A 14,094-nucleotide genomic window follows, 5' to 3' on the forward strand; every position below is an offset into this window, starting at 1 on the left:
GTCTTGTAATCTCCAGAATAATGGCTGGTAATTGTTTAACTAAGCCTACGTTTTAGCAGAATTCAGAATTCAGGTCATCCTAACCTGGTGGCCTTTCTTTAGTTTTACAAAGGCAGTTTAGTTTTGAGAAGGGTTACTATCATTTAAACTATAGACAAAATTTCTCCCAAAGTTAGCTTGGCCCACACCTGCACCCAGGAATAGCTTGGAGGTTAGAAGCAAGATGGCACCAACAATGTCAGATTTCTCTTACCGTCATAATTTTGCAATGGCAGTTTCAACTGCACCCTCTATTGTCCCAGGCTCGAGCAATCCTCTCACCTCAGCCTCCTGAGCAGCAGGGACTACAGGTGTAAAACACTTGGCCTGGCTAATTTTTACAATTTAGTTTTTGTAGAGATGGGGTCTCACTGTGTCGCCCAGTCTGGTCCAAACTTTTGGGCTTAAGCAATCTTCCCACCTCAGCCTCTCAAAGTACTGGGATGGTAGGTAGGAAACACTGTGCCCAGCCCATTCAAAATTTTTAGAGAACATTTTATGAGACCTTTATAAAAGCCATCTAGCCCGTGGCCCTCTGGCTTGTGACTGCTGATTTACATATAACCAGTGTATAAATGGGTTGGGAAGAGGAGAGCCTGGGCTCTCTCTTCAGAGGTTTCTCTTCCCCTGTGTACACACTCCTTCAAACTTCATACTTGTCTCTGTGAGACCTTCCATTCAATTTAGCAAGTGTATGGTGACATCATTGTTTGCCCTGGGATGAAAATTCTCACCTCTAGTTCTCACTACTACTTTGAAGACTTGATATAGTAGGTTCAGGTATCAGATGCTATGACAGTGGTTCCAATGAGACTAGATTAGAATCATCTGTGGCAGGGTCACATCCTAGTGTTCAGTTAAGTTTAGCCATGGCTGGGTGCAGTGGCTCATGCCTGTAATCCCCGCACTTTGGGAGGCGGAGGCAGGTGGATCACCTGAGGTCAGGAGTTCGAAACCAGCCTGACCAACATGGAGAAAACCTGTCTCTACTAAAAATACAAAAATTAGCCAGGTATGGTGGTGCATGCCTGTAATCCCAGCTATTTGGGAGGCTGAGTCAAGAGAATTGCTTGAACCCGGGAGGTGGAGGTTGCAGTGAGCTGAGACAGCACCACTGTACTCAAGCCTGGGCAACAAAGTGAGTCTCTCTTAAAATAAATAAATAAATAAACAAACAAACAAATAAATAAATAAAGTTTATCCTAAAGCTACCTCCCTACATATTTTAAGTTTGGCCTAAAGGTTTATCTGTACATAGTGAACTGGATGTGTAACTGGATGTGTAAACAGACTGTAACTGAGTAAGAAGCCAACTCTCAATCACAGCAGCTATACTTCAACCATCCACAGGGGGCCAACGATTTAAGCAAGACAAATGCTGAGCTGTAACCAATCCAGCTCTTTCTGTCTGTACCTCACTTCCATTTTCTGTCTGTCACTCTTTTTTCTGTCTATAAATCTTCTCTGACCAGGCAGTAGTGCCAGAGTCACTCTGAATCTATTTTTGGTTTGGGAAGGTGGGCTGCCTGATTCAGAAATCATTCTTTGCTCAATTAAACTCTGTTAAATTTAATTTGTCTAAAGTTTGTAACAGTAGATCCAAGGATTAGGATCTAAGCCCACCCATAAAGAAAAAGTTGGATGTATCAATATCATCCTTGAAAAGTTCCCTAGAAATTCTCCATCATGGCGATCGTTTTAGACCACCTCTTGCTATGTTAGGTTTCTTTCTGAAACCACCTTTGCAAAAATTATGACAGTAAAAAATAATCTGACGTAGGAAAACTATGACAGTGAAAGAAATCTGACCTAACTGACTCCATCTTGCCTTTAACCTCCAAGCTGCCCTTGTCCATTCCTGGTTGTAGGTCAAGCTAACTACAGGAGGAATTTAGCTTATTATTTAACTTTGAAACAAAGACGATAGCTGGGATAACAAAGGGTTTAAGTGAGTCTCCTCCTGCTTTAGCCTCCTGAGTAGCTGGGATTACAGGCGTGTGCCACCACACCTGACTAATTTTTGTATTTTTAGTAGAGATGAGGTTTCACCATGTTGGCCAGGCTACTCTTGAAATCCTGACCTCAGGTGATCCATCCACCTCGGCCTCCCAAAGTACAGGGATTACAGGCATGAGCCACTGCGCCCGGCTTAAACTTTTAATTGCAATTCTCTTGGCTTAATAAATTGGCTTTATTTGGGCAGTGGGCAAGAAGAACCTGTTGGGCAGTTACACTTCCAGTATTGGAATAGATTCACTGCTTCTTGGGCTGAGCACAGATGAAGTACTTGTGTGGCTTTTAGGGCTGAGTAGTTTGAAAATACAAACTACAGCTTTAAACATGAGAATTGCACTCCATGGAAAAAATGTTCACATTTTGAGAGACCCTCCCCCAGGAAGTGAGACCTCTAGAAGAAAAAGCACATTTATATTCCCAATTTCAAAAAGCTCTCTGAGTGGAATGACCACTATTTCAATTTTTTTCTTTATAATATTTTAGTCATATAATTTAATTCACATATGTTAAGGCATGGGATATTGGCAACTCCACTGTAAATAATGTATCTTCAAGCACTATTGTTTTTTGTTTGATATTTAACTTTCATGTAATCCAACATTTTTCCAAGTATAGCTCAGCTACCTTTCAGGGGAACTGGGCACTGTGGCTCATCCCAGTAATCATAACACTTTGGGAGGCTGAGGCAGCAGGATTGCCTGAGCCTGGAAGCTCAAGACCAGCCTGGGGGCCAGGCTTGGTGTCTCACGCCTGTAATCCCAGCACTTTGGGAGGAGGCCAAGGCGGGTGGATCACGAGGTCAGGAGTTTGAGACCAGCCTGGCCAAGATGGTGAAAAAAATTAGCTGGGTATGGCGGCGGGCGCCTGTGATCCCAGCTACTCGGGAGGCTGCAGCAGAAGAATCACTTGAACCTGGGAGGTGGAGGTTGAAGTGAGCCGAGATAGCATCACTTCACTCTAGCCTGGGCAACAGAGCCAGACTCTGTCTCAAAAAAAAAAAAGAAAAAAAAAAAAAAAAAAGACCAGCCTGGGAATAAAGGGACTCCATTTGTACAGAAAAATTAGCAATTTAGCTGGAGATGGTGGTGCGCATCTGTAGTCGCAGCTACTCTGGAGGCTGAACTGGGAGGATTGCTTGAAACCAGGAGGTCAAGGCTGTAGTGAGCTGTGGTCATGCTACTGTGCCTGGGTGACAAAGTGAGACCCTGCCTGGGGAAAAAAAAATCTTTCAGAGGGTCCATGAAGTCAAAACTAGTTTTTTAAAATAATACTGAGATATTATTTTCCGTTTTTACCCTCATTCTCTCATACATGTGATTGATGATGTTTTTGAAGTGTCAGCCTGGCCAGGATATTGTCTCTAGTTATTCCAGAGCTGTAGTCCTCTAGTTACAATCTAGAAGTTACTGTGAAGTTATTTTATTGATGTGATTAAAGTTGAATTTAAGTAAAAAGGAGATTATCCTAGATAATCTGGGTGGGTGGATTCAATCAGTCCAAAAGCGTTAAAAGCTGAGCTGAGGTTTCTCTGAAGAAATTCCAAGTGGACTTATAGCTTCTTGTAGCCTTAGAATTTCAGATTTATAGCCTTAGAATTTCAGTCAGCCACATCTGAGAGCCTGTGCTATGATTTCACACTTGCCTTGCCTGTCCCCCCAATTGCATAAGTGATTCTTTACAGTATCTCTTGATACATATTTTTTTTCTGTTATGCTTCTCTGATCAAGATTTTGACAGAGGTCAGGCATGGTGGCTCACACCTGTAATCCTAGCACTTTGGGAGGCAGAGGCAGGCAGATCACTTGAGGTTAGGAGTTCAAGACCAGCCTGGCCAACATAGTGAAACCCTGTCTCTACTAAAAATACAAAAATTAGCCAGGTGTGGTGGCAGGTGCCTGTAATCCTAGCTGCTCAGGAGGCTGAGGCAGGAAAATCACTTGAATCTGGGAGGCAGAGATTGCAGTGAGCTGAGATCACAGCACCACTGCACTCTGGCCTGGGCGACAAAATGAGACTCCGTCTCAAAAAAAAAAAAAAAAAAAAGAAAATAAAAAAACATTTTGACTGATAGAAATTTTGGTAGTGGAAGTCGTTATAGAGAAACAGAATCATAACAATGAGTTTTTTTGGAGTTGGTTTTCTAATCTGATTAGATTTGAAGGCACCAGTGCCTCTATTTTCAGTTATAAAGAGGGTACTGGTAGTCTACATTATGATATTAAGAGATATGCAAGACATGGTCCTGGGTACTCCTAATAAAATATCTATAAGAGGCAAGGTTCTGGGTGGCCAAGTATTTGCTTTTACTCAAACTACGGTATATAATGAGATTTGCTGATTGTTTCTAACTTCACCGAGTAGTAGGAAAAGAAAAGGATGAGTTCAAGCCTTCAAATTCTCAGGTCATACTCCACATAAAAGACCTGAAAGCTTCTATGTCTGCCCTGAAATAAACCTTCATCTGCTGTAGCCACATGGTAAAGATTTCTGAAAACCTACCCCTGAGTTTCCCTCTGCCAAGGGCTGAATTAAACACAAAAGTGAATCCTTGATTGAGAAGGAACAGGATCCTGAAATTTGACTCCAAATTCCATGTTATTACCATTGCACCATTCAGCTGTGGAAGAATAATTCTTCCATAACAGTTAAAAAAAAACCCAAAACCAAAACCATTTTGTGGAGTTTGTTTATGAGCAGCAAAAATCACTGGAGAATGTTTGTACTCAGCACACGCAAAGATATGTATTATCTCCCTCATGGGGTAAACTTTGGTACAAGCATTTAACCTCCCTTAGTCATCTTGGTTTGAGGAAATAAAAGGAAAATAAGACTTTTGCCTGAACATATGGTGTTAAAAGTGCCAATATAATCTTTGAAGTTTTGCACTAAATGTATACGGTTTTTGTGAAAGCAAGGACTTTGGGCAGCTTTCGGTAGTTGCGTTTTCCTTGTTTTTCTAAACTAGCCAACCATACAGAGGTTTAGTTTTGAGAGACCAAGCTCCTAACAGTTCTTCATTCATAACCTTTTTTTTTTTTTCTGAGACTAAGTCTCACTCTGTATCCCAGGCTGGAGTGCAGTGGCAACATCGCAGCTCACTGCAACCTCCTTCCCGCCTCCCGGGTTCAAGCGATTCTCCTGCCTCAGCCTTCTGAGTAGCTGGAACTACAGATGTGAGCCACCACACCAGACTGATTTTTTGTATTTTTAGTAGAGACGAGGTTTCGCCATGTTGGCCATGCTGGTTTTGAACTCTTGACTTCAAGTGATGTGCCTGCCTCGGTTTCCCAGAGTGCTGGGATTATAGGCTTGAGCCGCCACGCCCGGCCCATAACCTGGTTTTAATCACCTGGTTTTAATTAAACAAATTATAATTGTTTCTGTTCTTAATGTGGGAAGAGACTTGTGACATCTACCTGGCATTAAGTGCAGAAGGCAAACATCTACATTCTTTACAGAGGGGCTTCTCACTTCCGTGGCTACCCACTTCCTCCACACCCTGGGCAAGGACCATTTTCTCTGCATTATTTACTATCAACACTGTTTTAATTCAGTTTGCTGGCCCTCCCAGTTTTTCCAGCTTGAAACAACACCTGAAAAGTACCTGTAAGAGATTTTGGTCGAATTCAGCGGCAATTTGGAAACCCTAGGTAGGCAGGCTGTTCTTATCTATTGCACTTCTCAAAATCCCTTCTGTTCATTCTTAAAAATAGTTCAAGTCTCTAAGAGAACTGCAATGGAGTAAATAACATACAGGGTTTTGCCCTTCGTTTCTTTAATAAGGGCTGGCGCGGTGGAGGCGAGGAGCCTGAATACCCAGGAGGCGCGTGTCAGCTTGGTGAATGAAGGCTTGTGCTGACCAGGCATTTCTGCTACGCCTAAGCGCGGACAGTATTGGCTGAAAGGTAGGGGAAGGTGTGGTTGGAATCCTCCCCCAGGAAGGGAGTGACACATACTCAGCCGCAGGGTTTCTGTGCCAGGGAGATGGAGGCTGAATGGGTTAGGCGACCCGTGTAGAGAGCTTCCTACTCTCGGGATAAGCAAGATTGAGCCCCACAGCTGTAGGCCGTCCGGGAAGGAGGTGTGGGAGCCTTAAGTGGCGCCCACGGCTGCTGGGTGCGCGCTGCATTTTCCAGTCCTTGGACGCCCCTCCCAAGAGGTCGTTTTACATCCACACAAACAAGACCTTCTCAAGCGTCCCAGATACGTCAGCAGTTCATCTGCGGGTGAAGAAAATATTAACATTTTGCAGATGAAAATTCTCCTCCTGAAAGGACCTTTGCTGAGTGCTGGGGGAGGCGGGGCGCCGGAAAGTAGGGAGGCCGCCCAGGAGGCTGCGGCGCTCCGGGTCCAAGTCCTGCCACGGAGCTTCCCCGTTGGGTGACGGAGGAGGCGGGGTGAGGGCAGCGCGCAGAAATAGGGCGCTGGGCGCCCGAGCGCAGCCAGCCTCCAGCACGGCCCGAGGCCCAGTGCCCCCTCAGCTGGCGACCGGTGTGCCAAAGTGCTGTGCTCCCGCAGGGATCCTGGCTCGGGAAGGGCCTCCGTGAGTCATCTGCTGAGTTATCGCAATCGCCACCCAGAGGAAATCAGGCACCGGTTGGGTCGTGTTCCTGGCTGCGCCCGCGCGCTCTACCAGCGCTGCGGTTTCCCTGGGCTCCACCGCAGCTCCGGCCTCTAGCTAGCGCTACCCAGGTCTGCGGCGGCTTCAGCCCAGACCTGGGCCGCCAGTGGAGAAAGAGTTAACCGGCAGGGGCGAGGAGGAGCCCCGGGAGGAAGGAAGGATATTGCCGTAATCCTGAAAGTTTTTTTCCTTCCTCTCTTCCCCTCTGCGAGGTGAGTGCCGAGCTCGGCTCTCTGCTCCCGGAGCTCCTGCGGGACTGCCTGAGGACAGGGACTGCTGTGGCGCTTGGCCCTCCACTGCGGACCTCTCCTGAGTGGGTGCGCCGAGCCATGGAGGGAGCAGAGCTGGCCGGGAAGATTCTTTCCACCTGGCTGACGCTGGTTCTCGGCTTCATCCTTCTGCCTTCGGTCTTCGGAGTGTCTCTGGGCATCTCCGAGATCTATATGAAGATCCTGGTGAAAACTTTAGAGGTGAGTACCGGGAGGGATGCGGCCAGCCCCACACCACTGCGGGCTGAGAACGCGGGGGTCCAGTTCTCAAGGTCGGTGGTCGCGGATCAGGGGTGTTTGTGTGTGTGCGCCTGTGCATGCGTGCGTGAATTTCGGTTCCTTGTCCGCAGTAGTGCGAAAAGCAGCATCTCGGCTTCTTTCGCGGAGCTAGAGGGATCTAGGCTGAAACCACTGGACTACCCTGTTCCTCTGGTTGAAGGCAAAAAGTCACTCCACTCCTGGAGTATCAGTATTATTTTACTGATTAGAATAACAATGCAACTAACTTTTTGTATCAGGATTTGCTTGTATCCATTATGCGGTGCTGTTGCAGCGTCACCCTCTAGTTTTTACAACCCCAGGTTTCAGAGGTCCTTTTGTGTACTCAGGCATCCTGTTCAGAAAGGCATCATGTTCTTATTTATGCCCAAGATAAAAGACCAATTGCTGGATGGCAGAAAGAAATCTGATTTTATTTTAGTGGAGTCATGGAAATTTTATCTAACCAACAATACTTGAAATGCCATTGAAAAGGTATATATTCTTTGACCTCAGGTCTCCCTACATTCCTGTTTCCAAATTCTGCAAAGAAAAATGTTAGATGGAAGAGGGCCTGGCAGAGAACAACTGGAGCTTACTCTTAGGGTTTTATTAAGTGTCAAAAGGCTGGGTAGGGTAGGTGGGGGCAAGAGCTATCCCCCTTTTACAGACAGAGAAACTGAGAGCCAGAGTTCAGTGGTTTGTTTGAATTAAGTGTTACAAACAGGACTATTTAAAAAAATTTTAATAATATATATGTATTTTTTTTTTACATAAGAGACAGGGTTTTGCTATCTTGGCCAGGCTGGTCTTGAACTCCTGCCCTCAAGCAATCTTCTTGCCTTCCCCTCCCAAAGTGCTGGTATTACAGGCGTGAGCCCCATGCCTGGCCTGAAACAGTAGTCTTAACTGAGAAGGAGGCCCTACAGCCTAGTGGTTAGGAGTAGAGACCCTGCATACAGGTTTGCTTAGATTTGACACCAAAATTGCGGTCTGTTTCTTAATATGTGACCTAACGGAGGTCATCTACTCTTGTGCCTCATGTTCTTCATGTATAAAATAGGAGTAACAATAACTCCTATTTCCATAGGGTTGTCCAAATGAGTTAAAATGTGTCAAGCACCTTAGAAGGCTGTCTGCACCTGCTATATGAATGTTTGCTGCTATTAAAGAATAATACGATTACTGAGATTCTAGCATTCACAGTGCCTTCTAATAAGTTTGGTTCCCATATTTATGACCTTATTTTCTCTCTGCCCTCAAAATGTGGCTTTATCTGCTCTTCTTCCTCAGCTAATTGGGTGGCTCCCAGGTATACATCTCTAACTCACTGGATACTGTCTTGGACCTGCTAACCTCCTCTATTGCCCTTGACCCTTGTTTATGGCTGTTCCTTTGCATGGTCTTTGAAGTTATATGTGATTCTTCATCCTCAGCCCTCATGTTTTTAAAATTATATTGTTTCTACTTGGGAGCTATTTCTGTTTTTTTGTTTTTTTTTTTGAGACAGGGTCTTGCTCTGCCACCCAGGCTGGAGAGCAGTGGCACCATCTTGGCTCACTGAAACCTCCACCTCCTGCCTCAGCCTCCCAAATAGCTGGGACTATGGGCGCCTACCACCACACTCGGCTAAGTTTTGTATTTGTAGTAGAGATGGGGTTTCACCATGTTGGCCAGGCTGGTCTTGAACTCCTGACCTCATGATCTGCCTGCCTCAGCCTCCCAAAGTGCTAGGATTATAGGTGTGAGCCACTGCACCCAGCTATTTCTCAGTTTTAAACTCTTCTGACTTTACATTCTGAGCTTGGTCACATTATGCTGTGAATTTCTTAGCTGCCTCCTACTATTAGACCTTCTTCAGAATCCTTTCCCATAGAAGATGATTCTCTTTAACTGGTGTTCCCTCTTTCTCTGCACTCTGAAATCATTGAAATGTTCTCCCATGCAGCAATGTCTTTTGGAATTTATATCCCATGTGAGATTAGTATAAAGGAAAATCACACCTACTGGCTTCCAGGGGCTCACTCCTGTCTGTTTTGCTTTAGTAACTCAAGGAACAGCTAAGGAGGGAGGCCAGCTAGTTACTCTCAGCTGGCAAATTATTGTAACTGATAGGATGATCTCCAGTGCAGGATCTGACTTTCAGTTTGATAGAGCCATAGGTTTTAATTTTTGTCCTTCTGGACAACTCTAGAGCTGAACTTCTTGTCAGTCAAACTGTCAAGAATGCCAGTTTTCTAATTCTGGTGGGAGAAACGAGATAGCTTGGAAACCAGGTAGGTGGCACATAAGGAACAACCCTGTTTGCTGATGCTAAGTTATTAGGTCAGAGAGATGCTTGCTGTATGTGGAATTTGAATATAGATTCACTGTGTGAGCCAGCTCTAATTTGTTGGTTGTGGCTGCCTGGAACTCCTATGTTTGGGAGCATCTGAGCTCATCAGGAAAAAGAACTGTGATCTCATAGTGATTTCTGCTTTAGGTACAGGAGAAGGAAACAGTAACCCAAGATCTTCCATCCTTCAACTAGACCAATGTTAGATGTTTCAAAGACATTTTTTTAGACTGGGGTTAATATGGTGGATTGTTTTTCTCAACTATAGAACTAATTCCTTAAAGTATTATGCTGATGTTTAGTATTAGAACATCTTCAGTGCTGGACAAATACCCTGCCTTTCTGTAGATTCCATTCAAGGCCCAGCCCTTGTATCACTTTTTGGTAAATTCTTAATTGATTTAGTTGTTTCTTTCTTTACATTTCATTCCCAAGAATATTCTTTGGGCTCTGATCATAATTGTATATTTCTCAAGTTTCTTTGGTTATAATTTATGTATCATTTAAAAAGATCATTTAGTTTTGTCCATGATATGTTTACTTTGTCAAATTTTACTGTCAATGAGTGACTTTCTCATGACCACAAACTCAAATTCTAGAAGTTGGAATGAGTGTAGGGTACCTTCTAAATTGGTGATTTTGGTAATTGTTATTTGTTAACTCACTGAGCTTTATGCTTTTCTCTGACCCCTTCTTAACTCACTGGTTCAAGTAATAATCATTTATTGAGTGCTTACTTCATACTTTCTTCTGCATTGCTGAGTATCTCTAGATGTATGCATAAGTTACTGATAGGCAAGATACTCGAGGGTGAGCCTTGAATATTTAGCTTAGAATAAGTTTAGTGATTCTCCAAGCCAGTGATTTTCAAGGGATATAAAATAATTTGTTGGGTATGTACGTTAATATTACGCTTTATATTTAATAAAATTAAAATATTGTTTCAGGAATACAAATTATGAAAAGTAAAACTTGGCTGGATCACACCTGTAATCCCAGCACCTTGGGAAGCTGAGGCAGGCAGATCACCTGCGATCAGGAATTTGAGACCAACCTGACGAACATGGTGAAAACCCATCTCTACTAAAAATACAAAAATTAGCTGAGAGTGGTGGTGCGCAGCTGTAATCGCAGCTACTCAGGTGGCTCAGGCAGGAGAATCGCTTGAACCCGGGAGGCAGAAGCTACAGTGAGCCTAGGCCATGCCACTGCACTCCAACCTGGGTGACAGAGAAAGACTCAGTCTCAAAAAAAAAAAAAAATTAGACTTAAAGCCATTTTTTTTGGTGAATTTTGGAGAGCTACCTTTTTCCCTCTAAGAGGGTTTGGAAATTAGGTGGAAAGAGAACTTGATTGATAAGTGTCTTTCAACTTTCCTCGTAGGGCAGAGAGTGAGGGTTGTTAGAAGCCACTTTTGTACTTGAGGACCCTTTTGCTGACAGAGCTATCTCTTTTGTGATGCCTTGAGGCAGATGTGTTCCGAGATACCCCTGTAAGAGACTCAGAACCTCAAGAAGAGATATTCTGTCTTTGTATTTGGGTTGGTCTGATTGGCTAGAGAAGCTGGCATGGTGAAAGAGAAATAGCAATTTATAGGGAGAGGCATTGACGGTCTGGAAAAAACTGGCCATTTTGGGGGCCTAAAATGTAGACTATAGGGAGGAGGAGGTGACTTTGTGCCTCTTGTGTTGGAGGCAGCAGCTACATTGCCTCCTTCAGCCTTTACAGCCACCCTTGATATTGTCCTTGTTTTATTTTTATTTTATTTCTTTTTTTGTGAGACAGAGCCTTGCTGTGTCACCCAGCCTGGAATGCAGTGGCACAATCAGCTTACTGCAACCTCCCCCTCCCAGATTCAAGCAATACTCCTGCCTCAGCCTCCTGAGTAGCTGGGATTACAGGCACAAGCCACCATGCCTGGCTAAGTTTTGTATTTTCTTACAGACGGGGTTTCACTATGTTGGTCAGGCTGGTCTCCAACTCTTGTCCTCAAGTGATCTGCCCACCTCAACCTCCCAAAGTGCTGAGATTACTGGCATGAGCCACCATGCCTGGCCTTGTCCCTGTTTTAGAGATGATGAAATTGATGCCCCAAGACGTTAAAGTCTCTTGTCTGAGATGATTGCTAAAGTCAGGAATTGGCAGAACTGCAATTCAAATGTATATCTATCTAGCTGCAAGGCACAGGTATGTTTTTACGTTCACTGGAGAGTTAACCTATGGAAGAAAAGGGTTTTCTAGTGCAAATTCCCTTAGGCATTAAATGTCTGCTTCTTCAACCTTAACATTTGCATATCTTTTTTTTTTTTTTTTTTTTTTGAGGCAGGGTCTCCCTGTCACCCATCCTGGAGTGCAGTGGCATGATCACAGGTCACTGGAGCCTTGACCTCCTGGGCTCAAGCAATCCTCCCGCCTCAGCCTCCTGAGTAGCTGGGACCACAGATGTGTATCACCAGGCCCAGCTAATTTTAAACGTTTGTTTTGTAGAGACAAGGTTTCACACTGATGCCCAGGTTGGTCTCAAACTTCTGTGCTCAAGCGATCTTCCTGCCTTGGCCTCACAAAGTATTGTGATTATAGGCATGAGCCACTGTGCCTGGCCTAAAATTTGCTTATCTTAACACAGTGATTGTGCTATGTAGGATAGGTCTTTAGAGCTATCATTTCAGGAGAAATGCATTCTGAAACTTGTCTGGTGCCAAAACATGGAATGCTTTCGAGCACATCATGCTATTTGAGGAATGTCACTGTATTAGTTTGCTAGAGTTGCCATAAAAAAGTACCACAGACTGGTGGCCTAAACAACAGAAATTTATTTTCTCAGTTCTGGAAGGTACAGGTTCAAGATCTAGGTGTTGGCAGGTTTAGCGTCATTCTGAGGCCTCTCTCCTAGGCTTGCATGTGGCCACCTTCTAGCAAGAAGGTGTAGTGTCCTCACATGGCCCTTTCTGTGCTCACAACCTGTGTGTCTATTTGCATGTCCAAGTTTTCTCTTCTTACAAGGACATCAGTCAGATAGGATTAGGGCCTACCCTAAGGGCTTTATTTTAACTTAGTCACCCTTTAAAGACTCTGTCTGCAAATATAGCCACATTCTGAGGTACTAGGGATTAGAGCTTTAATATATGAATTTTGGAGGGACATAGTTCAGCTCACAATAGGCACAGAATACCAGCATTTTTCATCATATGAGCATGGAATAATAGTTCTAGCCTAAGGTAACTACCATTTGTATAAAATATAAACTCACCCACCCACAATGAAAAAAGGTGACTCTGAGATTAACCATGATTGATTGTTTACAAAATTTTATTTTAATCATATCTTGGGTGGATTACTTACAAATGATAATAGGTGCTAAAGCTTTAAATAAAATACTATGGAAACAAACAGTTACCTCAGTTGAGAAAAGCTGAGTGGTATTAGTCCAGAGTTTGAGAACTCCTGCACTAAATCTGCAAAAGATAACAGGATGCATGCAATCAGATTAAGACTGAGTCTTATTATTTAGTCACTTGTCACTGGAAGCTGGAAAGATTGGCCTCTATTTATAGGCTGTTCCCTAAGTGCAAATGGCATGTTCTTGTTTGGCTCTGTGGGTTGTTTTGCAGGGGTTCTGACGTAGTCAGATATCACGCGTTATTTCCTGACCTTCATGTACGTGTTGGGTTATTTATTCTCTCTCTGTTATGTTTTTATTTGTTTGAAAATTTTTTTAACCTCTCCAGTCAACAAACTCTTTTGAGTCTAGTAATAACTAAGGTTTTTGACTTGGCATATTAATAAATCTATCTCTGGGCTGGGTGTGGTGGGTCATACCTGTAATCCTAGCACTTTGGGAGGCTGAGGAGGGTGAATAACCTGAGGTCAGGAGTTCGAGACTACCCTGGCCAACATAGTGAAACCCCAACTCTATTAAAAATAAAAAAAATAGCCAGGCATGGTGGTGGGTGCCTGTAGTCCCAGCTACTTGGGAGGCTGAGGCAGGAGAATTGCCTGAACCCAGGAGGCAGAGGTTGCAGTGAGCCGAGATCACACCATTGCACTCTAGCCTGGGCAACAAGAGCAAAACTACTTCTCAATAAATAAATAAATAATAAAAAATAAAAATAAATAAATTTGTCTCTGGCTGAACATGGTGGCTCATACCTGTAATCCCAGCACTTTGGGAGGCTGAGGCCAGTGGATTGCTTGAGCTCAGGAGTTTGAGTACAGTCTTGTTGACAAGGTGAAACCCAGTTTGTACAAAAAATACTAAAATTAGCTGGGAGTGGTGATGTGGGCCTATGATCCCAGCTACTCAGGAGGCTGAGGTAGGAGGATTGCTTGAGGTCAGGAGGTCAAGGCAGCAGCAAGACCCTGTCTCCAAAAAAAAAAAAAAAAAAGAATTGGCCTCTGCCTCTTCAAGGGTGCTTATGTTCAAATATAATTATTACAATCCTTTTTACCGCATATTTTGCTCCTTTTCCCTCATCCTAAATTAGTCAGTTTAGACATTGATAACTTTTGAAATGTAATCCTCTAGGTATCATATTAATTGCTTATTTTCTTTTTTT

At 43.7% G+C, this 14,094-nt stretch overlaps 1 protein-coding gene across 1 annotated transcript in view; it reads left to right on the forward strand.

Moving 5' to 3' along the window:
- The first annotated feature begins 6,499 nt into the window (after window positions 1-6,499).
- Window positions 6,500-14,094, forward strand: part of GPAT3 (glycerol-3-phosphate acyltransferase 3) — a 73,321-nt gene continuing 65,726 nt past the window's right edge. Inside the window, exon 1 of the mRNA XM_012447061.3 lies at window positions 6,500-7,146. Coding sequence (XP_012302484.1) covers window positions 7,006-7,146 — 141 coding nt within the window. The 5' untranslated portion in view covers window positions 6,500-7,005. The remainder of the gene's footprint in view (window positions 7,147-14,094) is intronic.

The sequence above is a fragment of the Aotus nancymaae genome, unplaced genomic scaffold (assembly GCF_030222135.1).
Source record: "Aotus nancymaae isolate 86718 unplaced genomic scaffold, 86718_ANA_hifiasm-v0.15.2.pri h1tg000006l, whole genome shotgun sequence".
NCBI classification, from domain to species: Eukaryota; Metazoa; Chordata; class Mammalia; order Primates; family Aotidae; genus Aotus; species Aotus nancymaae.